Source organism: Amphibalanus amphitrite, unplaced genomic scaffold, assembly GCF_019059575.1.
Source record: "Amphibalanus amphitrite isolate SeventyFive unplaced genomic scaffold, NRLGWU_Aamphi_draft 001168F_arrow, whole genome shotgun sequence".
Lineage (NCBI taxonomy): Eukaryota > Metazoa > Arthropoda > Thecostraca > Balanomorpha > Balanidae > Amphibalanus > Amphibalanus amphitrite.
In genome coordinates this window covers 183,240-201,351 of record NW_024882662.1, presented here as the reverse complement: position 1 = coordinate 201,351, position 18,112 = coordinate 183,240, and the positions used below count along the sequence as shown (strand labels likewise).

At 49.4% G+C, this 18,112-nt stretch overlaps 1 protein-coding gene across 1 annotated transcript in view; it reads right to left on the bottom strand.

The window, feature by feature from the left end:
* Nucleotides 1-4,102: 4,102 nt before the first annotated feature.
* Nucleotides 4,103-18,112, bottom strand: part of LOC122370792 (guanylate cyclase soluble subunit beta-1-like) — a gene marked incomplete at its 3' end in the record, with an annotated part of 67,110 nt that continues 53,100 nt past the window's right edge. The window contains exons 4-11 of the mRNA XM_043346694.1: nt 13,826-13,929; nt 13,200-13,338; nt 9,065-9,198; nt 8,521-8,632; nt 5,429-5,584; nt 5,137-5,339; nt 4,541-4,748; nt 4,103-4,266 (exon numbers count right to left, since the gene is read on the bottom strand). Coding sequence (XP_043202629.1) covers nt 4,103-4,266; nt 4,541-4,748; nt 5,137-5,339; nt 5,429-5,584; nt 8,521-8,632; nt 9,065-9,198; nt 13,200-13,338; nt 13,826-13,929 — 1,220 coding nt within the window. The remainder of the gene's footprint in view (nt 4,267-4,540; nt 4,749-5,136; nt 5,340-5,428; nt 5,585-8,520; nt 8,633-9,064; nt 9,199-13,199; nt 13,339-13,825; nt 13,930-18,112) is intronic.

Below are 18,112 nucleotides of genomic sequence, written 5' to 3'. Positions count from 1 at the left end.
GAGGGGGCCCTGGTTACCTGAGGGGCCCGTGGTTATCTGAAGGAGTCCTGGTTACCTGAGGGGCCCTGGCTATCGGAGGGGCCCCTGCGTTACCTAAGGGGCCCCTGGTTATCTGAGGGCCCCCTGATTACCTAAGGGGCCCGTAATTACCTGAGACCCCCTGGTTATCTGAGGGGCCCCTGGTTACCTGAGGGGCCCCTGGTTATCTAAGGGACCCCCAGCTACCTGAGGGGTCTCTGATCCCTTGGGTGGCCCCTGGCCAGTGTCCTGAAGAAACCCTGGTCGCCCAAGGGGCCATGTTTACCCGGGGATTACCTGGTTATATGAAGGGCCCCTGCAGTCACATGAAGGCATTTAGGCACCCGTGGAGCCCCTGGTATAACCGGCCCCCGGTTATCAGAAGGTCCCCTGGTCACCTGGTGGGCCCCTGGTCAATTGAAAGGCCCCTGGTCACCTGATAGGCCCCTGATCACCTGAACAGCCCCTGATCACTTGGATTCAACGGCATAGCCAGGGGCGAGGGGTACATGTCCGTTATAAGGTTTAGGGCCCCCTCGGGCCCGAGGGACCCTGCGGTGCCAGTTGGCAGCAGAGGGTTCGCGCTGGCCACGCTTCAACTGGAAAGGACACCACAGGGCTTGTGAGAACACCCCATGGTCTCTTGTGTAGTCACACTTATCTCCAGAAGGGCCCCACGCCGGGTTCTGAGGGACCTTGCCGGTCAATCAGGGATCAGCTGTAAGGACCCCATACCCGTTTGTTATGGCCCCACGGTCCACACCAGTTTCTGAAGGCCTTCACTGCCACCTCTAAGGGTCCCACACCAGTGCCTCTTAAGGGCCTACTTCGGTGGCTCTGAGGCGCCTTTGGCGCCTCCGAGGGCCCTAGGCCAGCGCATCTGACGACCACTTACCAGCGACTCTGAGGGCCTCCCGGCCTCTGAGGGTCCCTTGCCGGCCTATGAAGGGCCACCAGTAACTTTCAGGGTCAAACTGCGTCAAACTATCTTAAAATGCCATTTGATGGCCCTCATAGGCCAGCGTAGGGCCCTTAGAGGCCAATGCTGAGCCCCCAGAGGCTAACGTGGAGCCCTCAGAGGTCGCTTTGGCGGCCATAAAAAAGCTTAGATTTGAGCGTGGGAACCTTTGACGCTGGCGTAGAGCCCTAAGGAGCCAGCGCTCAGCCCTCTAAGGCCAGCGTGGGACACTCTAAGGCCATTGTGGGGCCTTCTAAGGCCAGTGTGGGACCCTCTATGTCCAGCGTGGGGCCGTCGATGTCCAGCATTGGGTCTTTTAATCCCAGAGACATGGGACCTTCTTATGTCAGATTGAGGTCCATTGGCCACGGAGACCAGCTTGGGGTCCTCTGAAGACAATGTGGAGCCCTTTTGGGCAAGTGTGGGGCCCTCTGTGACCAGCGTGAACCCTCTGAAGCCAGCGTGGGGCCATCTGTCATCTGACTCCAGACTTGAGAGGCTGGTGCTTGGCCCTCAGAAGCCAGCGCGGGCCTTCATAGGCTGGCGTCGGGCCATTAGAGACCACCTCGAGGGCCTCGGCAGCCACTCTTCAGACCTTATGCATGTTTGGGACCCCTGAGGCCCTAAGGTAGGGGTGGCCCTTATGCGTGGGACCCTCAGGGGACATCGTGGGCTTCTAGAGACCGGCGTGGGTTCGAGAGCGGCATAGGGACATCAGAGCCTGACTCAAAGGCTCCCAAGAGCTAGCGGGGGGCCCTGTGAGGTCAGCCATAGCATGGGTCTCCTGAGGCCATTATGGGGCCTGGAGGCCAGCGTGGTTCACTCTGTTGCCGGTGTGGGGCTTTCAGAGGCCAGGATGAGCCTTCAGAGGTCGGAGTGAGGCCAATGTGGGCGACATAGAGCCATCAGAGTCTAGATCAGAGCTCAAACCGAGTCGGGCCCTTCTAAAGTTATGGGGTACCAGCCCTCAACCAGCGCAAGACACTAAGAGACTGACATCTGCCCTTCGAAAAATGTTACAATCTTTAAAAAAAAAAATGGGAAAGACATTTTGCTTTCGATGATCTTTAGTGACCCAAGCGACGACCAAAGCAAAAAAAAAAATGCCTACTGCTGAAATAAATTGTACGCTACAGAGCTATCGATATCGATGCCTTTTTCACGTTTCAACATTTATTCTTTTTTAGATTGCCGAGTGTGCCTAAAAAGGCTCCCTCACATGGCAAAAGTGGCAAAGAACCGCACCTGGGCGTGAGTTAAGTACGCTATACTACTGGGGCCCTTAAGGTAAGGATGGGGCCCCCTCGAGCAGGTTTGGCCTCCCCCTTTCCAAGATCCTGGATACGCCACTGGTGGCAACCACCCCCCCCCCCCATGTGCGGGCGAGGGTTAAGTGGTTGGCTGCCAACATCACAATAATCGATCTGCATTGATAAATACTTCTAATGGCTGTTGAAAACCACTGCCGAAATGTGTGCACGAACCCTCTTCTCATTTCTATTGAGTCATTTTACAGGAGTGTCTCTGTCATTTAAAGTTATTACACCAAAAGCACATAGGCTAACAAACCACTCTTTTGCTGGAGGGCCGTACACCATGCTGAGCCCAATCTGAGGTGCAAAGCCCCGTGCGTCTTAGCGTTACGATTTCCGCGTGACCGATAGGCGATAACAAAGTCTTCGAGTTATTCTCGATTTTGCAAAAAGAAGAATACCACGCAACGAGACGAGGGTTTACCTCGTTTTATGGCATTTGTGTGAAGAGCTAAGCGAAACTGCACACTCAGATGGCCCAAACGTTTTCATCGGCCTTTAGCGGTGGATGATATCGGGAAAAGAGTGACGGATTTCGAAAAACGGGTTTAAATTTTTTCAATATAGAAGCTTAGTGTCTTGTCAAAATTGCAAAAAGTTAAATTCATTTGAACCTGCATTAGATGAAGAAAGCCTTACAACCCCTACGACCACAAAAAATTTGACATACCTATCTACAAAGCTGCTTGCGATATCACCAATCACCATGCATCGCCTCATGCTTATCTCATGCTAGTATTCATGCTATTATCTTATGCTGCGTTATTTCTACATCGAAACTTGACAAAAATGCCATAATTGGTCACACAGTTCCTGCCATAAAGTTGGTTTAACGTTTTTATGAACGTTTCAGAATGCAACGAATGCTGGGATATTAATTAGCGTTGAGTTTGTCATTGAGCTCCTCTAGTCATATGGCTTCGTTCTTTGGCAAAAGGAATATGTTCCGCGTCAAATTTCGCGTTCTCTCTTGTCTCTCTAGAGACGGAAAAACACAATCACTTAATATTTTCCAAAACCATCAACGCATTTCTATTTATAGTGACTAAAAAACTCAGTACTTGTTGGCTTGACCCTCTAAAACTTTTCAGATCATTCAACCAAAGCCACGCTCCGGCCGCCATTTTAGAGTGAGGACAGCTCCCTGATACGGGCACGTTGTCCGCTCAGCCAATGGCCGGTCACCCAGTGTCAACACTGGCAGCAGCGGGCGGCTGCGACCGGTGGTTTCGGGGAATACCCACCGTTACCCTCGGTTCCCCGTGGCTGGCCCGGGCGCCGCGGTGGACAGAGGGGAGGGGAGGGGGGGGGTGATAGCAGGCGCGTGGCTCCACCAGAGCACGAGGGCAGCTGCAGCGCAGTGCAGGGCGGGGCGGAGAGAAGGTTTTTTTGTGAGAGCATGATATAGTTTTTCCTGTGCCATATTCCAGCGAGAGCTTCTATTGAGCTATCAACAGTGTGTCAGGCCTAATTGTGATAAAATTCTCATATAATATGATATGGTATGAATTTCTATGTAATATTTTACATTTAAATGAAATTGCAAAAAAAACAATAACGCATTTAATCGGTCTCAACTCAAGGAAGGATTTGTGGAAAGGAAGTGTACAAAGCAACAAACCTTTTATTTATGGGTCAAAACCATCACGGTCACCGACAACATCACCATCCACCACCGACACAACCACCGTCACCAGCCACCACCACACCATCGCCATCACCAACGCCACCGTCACCGTTGGCACTAGCACGAGTATCACCAATACCATCTCCCTTCACACCCACCCCAGGCTCCAATATCCCCGGTACTTACTTGTAACCTCGTCGAACGTCTCCTGCACTGGCTCGTTCCGTTTCAACTTCTCCGCTACTAGAGGCGGGATCATTGAGTGAAGAAGTTCATCTGTGTGTCGCATTTCCTTCTGAAGGGCTGCCGCCGTGCCGGCTAGTTCAGAGGTGGTCTTTTCTAGCTGTTGCCTGCGGAGAGGGGTCAGGTCAGGTCAGTAACGGGTCAGGTCAGGTCAGTAATGTGTCAGGTCAGGTCACAACTGATTTAGACTAGGTAAGCGCCGGGTCAGGTCATCACCGGATCACCGGATGGTTTTTCTCGCATTATATCAACAAGTTTCATATTCATCCGAAGTTGCGTATAAACATGACATACGAGGCATTAGTTATCTCGCATAATGTTGAACACATGGTCCGCTACTTTCTTAAAACCGTGCAATCCACAGCAGATTTTCAAACTCACATCACGTCAAACTCAATGTTGCGTTGGTCCTTGAGAAGTATGAGATCTCTCGTCGAATCATGACTGGGGATATCAGAGATTTTTAGCGACATTTTCTCCAGATCTCGCACACTGCGTGCCATAGGCGATCCCAGGTAGAGAAAGAGAGGGGCGTCCGCCAGCTCGGCAGGGTGAGCTTCGGCGCTGGCCGTCATACCCACTACAGTACCTGAAAAAAAAAAAAAATACAGGCTGGACGGTTCAATCAACATCGGAAGAGACTGGCTATCAATTTCTAGCGTACGTGGATGTCTAATTTATTGTGCAATAATTGAGATCTTTCGATAAATTTTAGCCGTATTACCGAATCACAAATTAAATTCTGAGTTGAAAACGCCCACCTATGCACATAGGCGGCGGAACGGGGAGGGCACCGGGGCACCGTGCCCCCCTTTGATTTTGGCATTTTAACATTAGCCCTATGGGCGTTGCATGGAAAGAATGGGACCAAAAGTCGGCAGTCCCCCCCCCCTTTAATTGAAGGTGTTCCGCCACTACTGCCTATGCACCTAGCCTGACTGATCGTTATTTTTCTCTTCAACTACATGTTTTCTCACCTTTCATACAGAAGAAGCGTTTATCGGACGCCTTTCGGTATTCGAACTGAAAGGTCAGGTTTGAGAACCTCTCTATATTCTGCACGGTCAGTGACACCTCTGGCCAGGTCATTGAGAAGATGGTGTCGATCCGCGCTCCGTCCGCCTGCGTCTCTGGCACGTGCTTCATCAGGCCGACCCCCGTCTGCAGGATCACCAGCCTTCTGCAGGTACAGAATAACGTCAGCTCTCAGCAGTTGAGACACCCCCCCCCCCCCCAAAAGTGTTATTTTTTTAAAGACTCGCTACTCACCTATCAAAAACAATGTGATATGGATGAATCTTTCCGAACAGCTTTGCTGCGACAGACATTCCTGTGTTTTTGTGGTTGGAGTTCAACTTGGACAAGTTCCATCTTTTCTTCCAGTTCAGTCCTATGTGAGGCAGACCGATTGGATGCTGTGTTATTCTGAAAGTGGGCAAAAATTCGACAAGTCAGGTGAAGAGGCGTGTTTGAGCAAGAAGGTGCTACCATGCATAGATATTACAGCCGTGAATTACGTGTATTGTGTAATTTAAGCGCTACAATGCTTATATAGCATGCTTATATAGCTGCTATATGTAGTGTTATGGAATCCGAACTGATATCTGTTGTATACAATGGCCAGGTGGAACGTAAACTCTATTTTACACAAAATGGCGGAGTCACGTGAGGTCATGTGAAAAGCACTAAACAACTGCCATAGCGAACACTACACCCGCCGGCCCTTGAAGTTACACTTCTCGCCGATCACGTAAATCGGCGCGGCAAGAATCGGCGGCGTCCTCGGGAGGAGGCCGGCAACTCACGGCGCGGGGTGCCGCCGACGGGCGCCCTCTGAGGCGGGCGCGGCCCACCGGGGGACCGGTCGCGAGCAGCGCCGGTGGCGGCCGGCAGCGCGACGTCAGCGACATCTGACGGGCGGGCGCTCTCTGTCGGCGCTGTAGGTGGCGCGGTGGACGCTGTCGGCTGCAGAGATGGCAGCTGGGGCTCGCCGGAGCTCAGAGGAGCCGGGTCGGCCGGCGGCGGCGGCGGCGGCGGTTCCGGCCCGTCGGTGCTCGGAGGTGCTGAGCCGGTCGGCGCCGCGTCTGGGATGCGGGCGAGGTGTGCAGCGTTCCTCTTTGTCCCGTCGGACAGGATGAAGGTCGCCGGGCCGAGCTGTCTGGCGATTCGGCGCGGGCTGGAGAACCGACTCTGGTTCTTGGGCACGTGCCCCTGTCGCCGCACGCGCACCGTGTCGCCAGGCTGGAGATCTGACGGCCGGGTGGCCTGTCGCGAGTCGTACCCGCGGCTGTTGCGCTGCTGCTGGGTAGCGACTCGGTGCTGTAGCGAGCTGTCGCGCGGCGGAGTCTCTGTGGTGACCGGCAGGTGCAGACGCATGCGCCGGCCGTGCAGGAGCGCCGAGGGTGACTGGCCGGTGGTGCAGTGCGGGGTCGCTCGGTACAGAGCGAGGCGCTGTCGCACGTGTCCGCTGAAGCTGGCGGCCGTCCGCGACTGCAGCTGTGTGGCCTCCTTGAGCCACACCTTCACCTCTCGGTTGAGCCGCTCCACTGCTCCGTTTCCGCGCGGCCAGTAGACGGCAGACGTGTGGTGTCTGATACCGCGCTGGGCCAGATACTGTCGGAACCTGTCGCTGGTGAACTGGGGTCCGTTGTCGGTCACCAGCTCGTCACACAGTCCCTCTCTGGACCAGGCCTGGCTCAGGAACTGGATGACGTCATCAGTCTCGATGGATGACGTCAGAGCGACCTCTGGCCACTTACTATGGTAATCCGTCATAGTAATGGCGTACTTTGCAGACGGTGGGGCGCCGGGGATCGGGCCCACGATGTCCAGTCCGAGCTTAGACCAGGGCCGGTCTGGAAGCTCGACCGGTTGCAGCGGCGCGGGGCGCGCCTGCTGCGTCAGCACGGCGTCCTTTGCGTGGCAGGACGGGCAGAGCCGTGAGCTGGAGGGGCTGAACGCCACGCCTCTGAACAGCTCCTTGGCACGGTTTACACTCAGGAGTGAGCAGGTGGCACCCGTGTCCACCTGGAGGGGTACCTCCTGTGTGACGTCACCTGCAGTCACCTGGACGGTACAGGTGAGGCGTGACCCAGTGGTGGCAGCACAGGAGAGCACATTCAGCTCCTTCACTGCCTTGTGGTGCTGTCGTTGAGCTGGCCTTGCTGGGGTTGCTCCACTGCCGCCTCTGCACCAGCTGGCGAAGTGGCCCTTCTTTCCGCAGGAGTGGCAGGTCACTCTGCGGGCTGGACAGGCAGCATCCCTGGGTGCGTGATCATCACGTCCGCAGTTGGTGCAGAAGTCGCTGCTGGAGCTCTGCTGCTGCTGCTGCTGTCGCTTCTGTTGTGGCTTCCTCGTAACTTTTGCCACAGATGAGGCCGGTGGGGCTGCAACTGGTTGGGAGATGGCTGCAGCCTCCCGCAGGGAGTCCTCATAGGTCTCTGCGACGCTCAGGACCTTGTCCAGAGTGAGGTCCCTGTCCTGAAGGAGTCGCTCCCTCAGGCGCTGGTGGGGGGTCTTCTCCACCACCACGTCCCGGATGAGTTCCGACTCCATTGCGCCGAACTGGCAGGTGCGAGCCAGGCCGCGCAGAGCAGCAACGAAGTCTGCTGTGGACTCTGTGGGGGCCTGGGCTCGCTGTCGGAACCGGAATCGTTCCACGATGACGTTGGTCCGGGGAGTGTAGAACTCCCGGAGCTGGCGGAGGGTGACGTCGTAGTCGTCCTCGCCGTCACGTTTCGCGACCGGCGGCAGGGTGTCGAACACCCGGTACGCCTCGTCACCGATCGCGCACAGAAGCAGAGCGCGCCGCTGCTCGGGGGGCAGGGGGCTCGTGCCGCACCTGGCCAACAGATAAAGTTCGAATTTTTGTTCCCAGTTCCTCCACGGGACGGCCGGCGTCCCGGGATGGGGCAAAAACGGCGCGGGTAGGGGCGGTCCACTGTCGCCGCTCATGGCCGTACCGCGGGCCGAAACACAAAAAAAAAGTTTACACGGAAACTCGCGACACGCGATTTCACTAGAGTCCGCACTTATCTCGTGCTTAGTCGCCAAAATGTAGTGTTATGGAATCCGAACTGATATCTGTTGTATACAATGGCCAGGTGGAACGTAAACTCTATTTTACACAAAATGGCGGAGTCACGTGAGGTCATGTGAAAAGCACTAAACAACTGCCATAGCGAACACTACACTATATGCAGCTATATTTATGCTTGCAATGCTTATGTATATAGCTGCATCAGTCGATGTATTTGACCGTATAGCGTAAAACCGGGTTGACTGGGCATGAACAATGGAGCATGCCACTCTCTTCATCTGCTGTGTGACCGATTGGTCCTTCCTTCCCTCCCCTCCCCCACCTGAATCGGACGTGCACCATGGGCCGGTTGGACACCATCTCCTTCTGCACGCTCAGCTTGGTGATGTCGATGTGGATGTTGAAGATACACCTGGCCACCATGGTCAGAAGGCCTGTGACAAGAAATGAGAGGCCACAGAGGTATATGAGAGGCCATAGATCAGTGAAGGAAGTTAGTCAACGGTCATGATTGTACCGTAAATGCCTACGGATGCCAATAAGGCCTACGGATCAATTCATCTTTTAGCATAGCAATAGCCAATAAACATGCGAACGTGAGCACGGACCGAGCCTAGCACACAGAATGCGTGAAGCACACCAAACAACGGATTATCTCCCAGACGTAACAGGAGAAATAAGCTAGCTGTACGACTCCTAAGTGCTTTCTTAACCACACCTCTATACATGTAACGGCATGATATTGCTGACTAAGGATATGCCCGCCTCTTTTGTACGATTTCTCTTTTTTACTCTCTCGTAAGCAAGACACAGCTGAGGCGAGTGACAACACAACCCAATAAATATTGAGCGACACCGCCGCCCACCTGTGACAATACCGCTGCAGCAGTCCCTCCGTGAGTAGTAGTTGAGTGTGACGGCGTCCCCCTCCCGGTCAGAGGTCAGCTCCGGCCGGAACGACGGCGACTGTATGCCCGAAAACGCCGTGCTCATCAGATACCTGGCGGGAGGAGGGAGAGACTGTGGTTTGAAAAATGAGCTGTAGGTGTTAGCACCAGACAGTATGTTATGGTGCAAACGGCGACATCCGCGTTGGTTTATGCAATATGCACAAAAGTCAAGAACAGCAAACGTACTTAACTATTGTGATGCAATAAAGTAACTAGCCTAAGCACTGTCAAAGGTTTAGAGAAGAGATCTACACGCGGCGTCACGAATATTGCTTTTTTGTTTTTGTTTTGTTGGGTTAGGCCCTTTCGGTCCAATGAGACCATTTCAGAGCCGGGAGGATGATAGGATATAGGGGGGAGACATTGGTCTGGGCAGGCACCCTAGTGAGTCGCCGGGGCTGAGTCCGTCCAGAGGACAGGTCACCCAGCCCCAAGGCACTCACTGCACCCGGCTACGGGGTGCACTCCCTCGGGAGCAGCGGTGCCGCTCCAAGGGAGCAGCCCGCATGACATAAATTGCCTGTCCAGCCCGGAGGGAGGTTGCGGCGTGGAGGAGAAGGATTTCAGTATCCTGAGGATAGAAGCACGGAACGGTGTGTGAGAATATTGCTCGCTGGTCCGTGGTCCGTATATATGACGTTCATGTTCCCAGGCCTTCCCATATATATCCGATTACCGTCACTTGATCGGCTTATGTGTACCCTGAATACCCTATCAAAGGGTAGGCAATATATGAGAGCAGCCGCAGGCTCCATGGGTCATTCACTGTCGGAGGCTGTAATTAGTAATGCTACAGCCTCTATCGGGTGTTACAGCAGAAAATCACTGTCACATTTAGCACTGAGCAGATCACCAGGCAATTACGCGATTGCGCTGGTGCCGATGTACCCAAGGGCATATATAATTAAATATATAATGTAAAACCTACATAGACCCGGTAGTTCCTCCGGCATCTACATATTTATTGTTCGTGCCTACTAAGTACTAACCAAAAAGTGTGGTACCTACTTCGGAACTAAATCTGATGGCCCTTCCAAAGTTTAAATGCCACCAGTCGTTTCATTGAAATGAGGTATGGAAGTTTGCTGTGGGCAGTTTTGCAGCCCTAAAAGATGTGACCAATTGTATCTTCCTCACTCCCCAACAACCACAGTCATAAACAAATCAAAGCTTTCCACTGATGGCTTCTGCACCCACTCACTGGGAACTGATTTAGCATCAAACACTGGCGACTATAAAGGATGAAAAGGCGACCGGTCACCGGGTACTTACCCTACCCAGTAACGGGCGGCTTTCGTTCTAATTAGCGGTCATATTGCATAGCAATCCCCGCTTTAGACTATAGAGCTGCTAATGAGCCCCTGCCCCGGATAACAATTCTACCGGTGGAACTCCTTCGGCAGGTGCCACCTTGCATTCACTTAGCGACTGCATCAGCTATTGATTGCAATCGACGGCAACGGCCGGCGGTGAGCACATCAGACAAAAGCAATTTAACCCGCGCAGCGCATGACTGTGGCATTTTCCATAACGCGGGTGACGGGGGGGGGGCTCTACATAGCCCCTCTCCTATTTCCGGAAATACCGGGCCGACTGTCAAAATTCAAACGGCGGCTGACAGCCCTAAAAAACTGTCATGCGCAGCCTGATTTCATTGACCTCGAGGTCACTGATAACGTCACAGTTCAGGTCAAAGCAATAATTATAAACATTTTGCCTTTTTCACAATTTCGGCTCTGGCCGCCGGCTAACTGACGTCGGATCAGCCCAGGCTCATTTTTGGTTTACACTTCCGTTGATATACATATGCCGTACATACCCTGGGGGTAACAAACTTGTATTTCTAATTTTTCAGGTCAAGGCCAGGTCATCCTAGGTCACGAAAATTTTATATCATGTATCGGTCACGTGACACATATAATATGGTAAATTTTAATCATAGATTTCGAAAACAGTGCCGTCTGTGTTATTTGAGGTCATTTTCAACCGAATTAGCTGAGGTCAGGTCACTGGCTGGTCAAAAGTTTCAAAAGTTTATTCAGTTTCATGTGATACATTGGTAGCGTACGGAGTCGACATTTTATGATGTAATAGGTATGATCTATTTTAACTGTTTTATTGTAGCATTGTGGTGTACTTTTGCATATTATGTAACTGACGTGGGTACCAGAAAATCCATCTTATGGAGGATCCGAATAAACTATCTGTATCTGTATCTGTAAAAAGGTCAAATCTTGAAAATGAATTTGTCAAATAAAAAGGTGCTATCACATGCACTTGGAGCTGAAGAACATGCGATGGTGCTATTTATATTGCTCTACGATGTCAAAAATGCACTGAAAAATTGATTTGAAAAATCCATGATTGTGAAATTTTGACGGTAATGCGTATAACTTGACCATTTGTAAAGATACTGAACTAAAACTTGCTAGAGTAGGTCATCGGTGGGCGTTTTATTACATATATTCCGTTTCTTTTTACAAAAAGTCAAAACTTTTTGAGAAAAAATAAAAAAGATATCTTTTATCTTTTTGTAATGAAATAGGTATATTTTTCGCTTTTTTTAGACAACCCGATATAGGAGTTTGATAGCCACGTTTATTTCCAGTCCACTCATGCAAAGAAATGAGATGTAGCCTAAAAATCGACCTCTTGAAAGCGATTGTCGTAGTTCAATGTCTTGCATAAAATCGGCCGACATGACGCCACTCTGACGTCATTTTCAGCCGACCTATGGTAGCTAGAAAATTGAAATTTAGATACGAGGTGTCAAATTGATGCTGCTGAAGGTACTGTAAGTTTCATGTCGATGCATCGAACGGTTTGGAAAATGTTGCCAAAAACGGAAGGGGGCTATGTACCCCCCTTCCCCCAGTCACGCGCGGGTTAGTTTATCGGATAATTTATCTTATTCATCCTGCAAAGTTAACTTGTCTCATACAGTGAACTTCTTTCCCTCTTCATCATCTCGTCAATGAATGGTCCGACAGGGCTGCTCATTGCTCAATGCTCAGTCCTCTTACAAGCGGATGATTTGAGAAAATGTTCTAGCTCCACCCGTCACTTCTAATCTAATAACATTTCACCACTGTATAGAAGCTCTATCCAATCCGAGCTGAACGTGTCACATCTAATTGCTTAAAAGCTAAAATATCTAATAGTTGTTTCAATGTGGGCTGACGTTTCATTTACTTTAGGGCGATGAAGCATTGAAGGGGTGGATGTATGACGTCAGAACGCACGCTAAGCAAAGCTCACCGTGTAATGGCTCTAACCTTTACCACTGGCCGCTGAAGTGCGAAAATGTGTGGGCAGGCCGCATTATTTTTTACGCAAAGACAAAAGATCAGCACACCTATACATTTCTAGGTCCACAGCGATTTCAGTGATGAGTGAACACTACCTCATACAAGCTGACTCAATGATAAAGCGCCCTTTTAACCGACGGGCCATGGTATAGGCTAAGCAATCGTTCATTTCATTTTGCATGGAATGACGGGACCGCATCTATACTCGAACGGGGCTAGTTTGCACATTTTCAGGCACATTACCGGTTTTGTGTTCTTCGAGGGGAGATTGGGAATATAATGGTTTGAGAAAAACCAATGAACTTGGTAGCACGAATTACGGGACACAAAGCCGTGCAGCCAATAAATGTTTGAAACTGGCACGTCAAAGATGAGGCTCAAATTCACCATTTTCTATTAAACATATTGCATATGTTTATCTTTTTACTTTATGTCTTTTTTTTTAACTACATAGGTATATTTGGCATGTTTCCCTCAAAGTTTTGTTTTGAAAAATATTTGTCAAACCATGTAATGATACGGAACAGCAAAAATGGCACAAACACAACACACGCTTGATTTTCAAGGTAACAGCCCAGTCATGGCAGTAGCTCAAATCTACCTGTGCCTTTATTACAACCACAGTTGTAGGTTACGTAAAGGGTAGGTACGATGAAGTAAAGCCACGCAGACGGTCCAATACTGAGAACCCCCTGACCTGAAGCGCTAGTGACCATACCATGGCTATAAAGCTCTGTTCATACCAGTGCAGGTAATCGATATTTTGCAGGAAGGCCTCGAAGGTCTGGCCGATGCCCCTCATAATGTCGCCGAAGCCAATATCGACGGCAAACGGAAGAAAGTGCTGACCGGTGCAGTGGAGGATGTCGTCCGCTGACCGACCTGTCAAACAAAGGGTCACTGACAGATATTTTATCCCTACTCTTATTCACTGATATTGGGAAGTGTTGATATGACGAATAATCATCCAAGCTACATCGACAGGGCCTATCTCACGTCGCATTGCGTACTTTCTATCTGACGAGTTACACTGAGCAGCGGCGGTGTCGTTTTTGCTCATTTCTGCGGCCCACATTGCAAAAGGCAGCTATTCACATTCAGCTATTCAGCATTGGCGTCAGCATCTGACGCTAGCCAATCCAAGTAATGGTCCAGGATGTCTCTTTCATCTGCACTGCACCAATTAAGGCTTCTACTTATCGACAAAGAAAGGCAACGCTTTGGTGCGGACCATTAAACAGATGACTCTCTTTGGTCTCAATGACGATGACGGTCTCTAATCGTCCTGACATCTCCCATTTACATCACGCTGGGGTGCGAGTCAATTTACACAGCAGCCACGGCTCTGTGACGTCACACACAAACTGACCTGTGACGTCACACACGGTCTTCACGAGACGGAACAGGACGCTGTCGGCGTAAATCTTGTAGTGCAGAAAGTCGGCGTCTTCTGATATATCTGGACACTCGGCTCTGAAACAAAACATTCGGCTCAAATGAGGCGTGGTCTAGATAAAAGTAGAGGGCACTTGGAATCACGGAGACGGATGTTTTTGGTTTTACACACCGCTTGAACGAATTGCGCTTCAGCCAAGGCTCTATAGGTTCAAGGCCCTATATACCAGGTAGGGTCGTCCGGCGATTCTACCTGATCGTGACGTCAGCTCGTGACGTCATCTGGGGGCAAGCCTTGAAGTCCCGTTCAAGTCCTATGCAAATGGGCGATTTTTGAAGCGCTGTAGAACAAAGTCTGCTAAAGCTAGCACAAAACAAAGTGCATCATCGGAAAGCCGAGACATTTTTCTTCGAATTATCTAAGAAGCGTTTTTCACTAAACCCATTAGTTTTTCCAAAAATGCATAAAAAAGCCCCCATGCCTCCGCCGCCTCCCTTCCGCCGGCCGCCACGCCGCCGCGGTAGTGTAGTGGTTAGGACGCTTGCCCCGTAATCCAAAGATCGTGCGTTCGAATCTAGGCGCGGGTAGTACCTAAATCGAAATTGCAAGCGGAATATGTGTTTTTTCTTGATAAATCACTTATATTACAGCTAAACGTTCATAAAACTATCGATAACAATTGACTGAAACCAAAAATATAGAACACATTCTAATAAAACAAATTCAAATATGGCGGCCGTTGCGCCAGGCTCCGCCCCCGACTCCGCCCCTTCGTGTGACGTCATCTGGGCACTTGGACACACAGGGAGATAGGGGACGACATGGGCCTGTATAGGTTCAGCTATCACAGCACAACGGCAAGATAGTTAACGTCAGACCGATAAACAGCGATGACCTGACTTCAGCCACGTTAGAATGTCATCCATGTCATCCATATCATCCATGGTGCTAGTGTAGAGTTGATTTAGCGGCAGTCACTTGCTGCTGCAGATGCTACCATGACTGCTCTGCTACGGTGTTTATTCACAAGGCGCAGTGGACGATGACAAAAGATCTTCATAGAGGGTCGGCCAAAGTCTTTGCAGTGTGTAGGGAATGGGGATGCATTCAAAGTTCAAACGGTCAACAACAACATATTTATGTCGCATTTAAATTTTGTTTCTTCAGTAACGAGAGGGTACTCCTACACATTATTCGATGACGACAAAACGATAAGATTATACAAATTATAGGTTTGATATCTATGCTGCGAGATGGGCGTTGACCAATAAAAATCTGCCAATACAGGCACAATATCAGCAAAATATCTAAAATATTTCGCTGATATCATCTCTATCACCAAACCGGAGACAGACATTCCTTTACTCGTCTACCTTTGTGTTGCAGTCATATTGACCAAAGTCGCATATTGCCATAGTTCTCGAGCCATCCCGCGGTGTTCCCACTGTTGCACAAGGGCCCGGAGCTACGGGAGCAGACCAAGGAAGGGCCCCCGCTGTGGCAGCACTCAGAACGGTATTATCCCGCGAGTTGCTGGGGGGGGGCGTTAAACGCCCCCACTTTTTTCGCCGGGCCATAGCATAAAAACGGCGCGCCGCAGGCGCGCCAAATTTTGGGTACCTGTAGGGAATTGATTGAAGTTTATTGTGACAAAGTTTAAAAAAAATCGGTCAGAAAATTTTTGAGATATCGAGGTTTTAGTGACGTCATGATTTCTGAGTTTTCGACCAAAAACGGCATATGTTCAAAAAATCATATAAAATCACAGAATAGAGATATAGACATGCCGTAAACGCCATTAGACTGCCAATACCATGGTCAATCAAATGGCTATCTTCGATTATTGATTATCGTTCCGCATTTTCCATAATCTTGAACTGAATCTTGGCAATTTTTCGTGACTCCTTCACGACCATGATACATGAATTTCTTAAATTTAACTTTTTGAGCCAAACACGTACACATATGATAAAATGAATGTCACCATCGTGTTCTACGCCCCAAATTACCCATAAAACATGTGTCACAGGCTGCGAATATCAGTTTTGATTTTCGGGGATATGTGCCTACCCGGTTGACCTGACCTTGACCCTGACCTATGCTTGACTGACCCCTACATGGAGCTGACACTCTTGTAGGCCTTATTAGATGGATTGTGCACCGTTTTCACAGCGTTTATGGCGAGAGGCGCCCATTGCGAAGTCCTGAAGTCCATGCCACTGAAAGCCCGATTTCAGGCGTTTGACCTGACCTTGACCTGACCTGTGACCTCAAAATTCGACTTTAAAATACTCATCTGAAGCGTCTCGTCGCGCTCTTTCGTTTGCCGCCTCGTGCGTTTCGCTGCGCCTATTGGTTCTCGAGTTATCGGCTGGGGGCGTTTAACGCCCCCCCCCCCCCAGCAAACGGTGGGTGGCGAAATACCCCAGCAACTGCCGGGTTATTGCGCCAGCTGGGTCGATAGATGCTCTGTTAGCCTGTGGCGGGGCTAATGCGCTGCTGTGGGAAAGTTCCATTATCTCTTATGTAGGCACCCCATTTGTTACATGTTGCATCCACTGGAAATATGTACAATGAACGGAGAAGTTCTGTGTAGGCGTGCGCTGATTCATTTAAATTTCCTACTGGCTGAACACAGAGTTAAACATTCATTTGGAAATTCAAGTACCAAGCTGCCCATTAGAGGTCTGCACCGGCCGGCTGCAGCCGCGGCTGGCTGCAGCCCCACGGCTGTGGGCCGGGGCGGCTGCAAATATCTCCAAGAACACGGCTACGGCTGTGGCCACGGCTGTGAGATTTCAAGCTCAATCTTAAGTACTCAAATATAAAATTTTAAATCCTTAATCTTACATTCTGATAAGCAGCCTAGCCTGTAAAAATCATGCAAAGGATGCCCAGCAATATTGAAAGTGGTGAAGCCTTTGAAAACCTGTAATGGTTTTACCATTTGCTGTAGAAGAGTTTGCACTCTGGTACAGAATACTAATTATAGGCACCAATTGTTCCTTCATCATCAATAGCTTGACAGTTTCAGAAAATGCAACATGTTGCTGTCACATCCCCCTCAAATCAATCTCAATCTTACCTGGTCATTAGGAGAGCACCTTACAGCTATTGAAGATGAGCGTTCAATAATTCTTTCAGGTAATAGAAAAAGAAATCACGCCTAGGTAAAGGCAGGTAAAGGCTTCATAAAATATTATCTAAAATAACTCTTAGATGTACTTCTGGATTTTCGGCAAGTCCAATTACATAATATAAAACTGGCGCTTTATGTTCTAACTGGCGTGTGAGTGACCGCTAACAGAAAATGCTGATCAACGAAGCCAATGGAATTAGATTATAAGTGAGTATGAACCTTATTTACGGTTAATTCACATGATGGTGGAAACCCTGAACACGTAATTCACATGACGGTGAAAACCCTGAACACAATATTTCTTACGCGAGCTGTTGATTTTACTAATATAATGACGTCTTCCTCTAAAAATGTAAAAATTTGATAATTGATATTTGTTTGAGAGCAAATTTTTAACTGTATAGCATTATTATTGATTAATTATGATTTCTATGGCTGTTTATGGTGACACAAAACAATTTATTGCCACTTCTTTGCTTTTTACGTCATTTGACTCAAGTAAAATTTTTGATTGAAAGAGCAATCGCACGTCCTTGGGGATTTGAGCGAAGATCATTATTTGGAAAAATCAAAATAGATGAATGTTTTTCTTTCTTGGATGCTCACTAGTGTTTTGATGCCTTGCATATCAAATTAGTTGGAGACTTGCTCAGAAGGTTGCTTCAAGCCTGGCATATCACACCCCAGAAAATATGCAGGGTAAGAAAGAAGCAAGAGTTTTGACTAGACAATCACTGTTTGTCCATCAACTTCAGTTTCATTTTCCATACCTAACATTGATAATGAAAAGCATCAGGGTCTGTTGTTCTGTCCCACAACCATGCTTCAGGATTTGGCATTAGATGTCTATTCTACACTGCTAGTGCTTCTATTCTGGTTCGTTGTTTATGTTTTCTGTTGATGTAGGTACCTACCTTACCTAACCTACCCATCTTTCTTAACCCCTTGCAAGGGCTTGTGTAGGCATGCGATGCGCATCAGGCTTCAGGCCTTCGGCCTAAAGCCAGATACACAACCACTTAGCCTATGATGCTTCATGAGCTTGAGAATCTATAGCCCATTGCAATGTGCTTTTGGCTATATGTTTCAACTAAAAACAACTTATTTAAATATCCATTTGA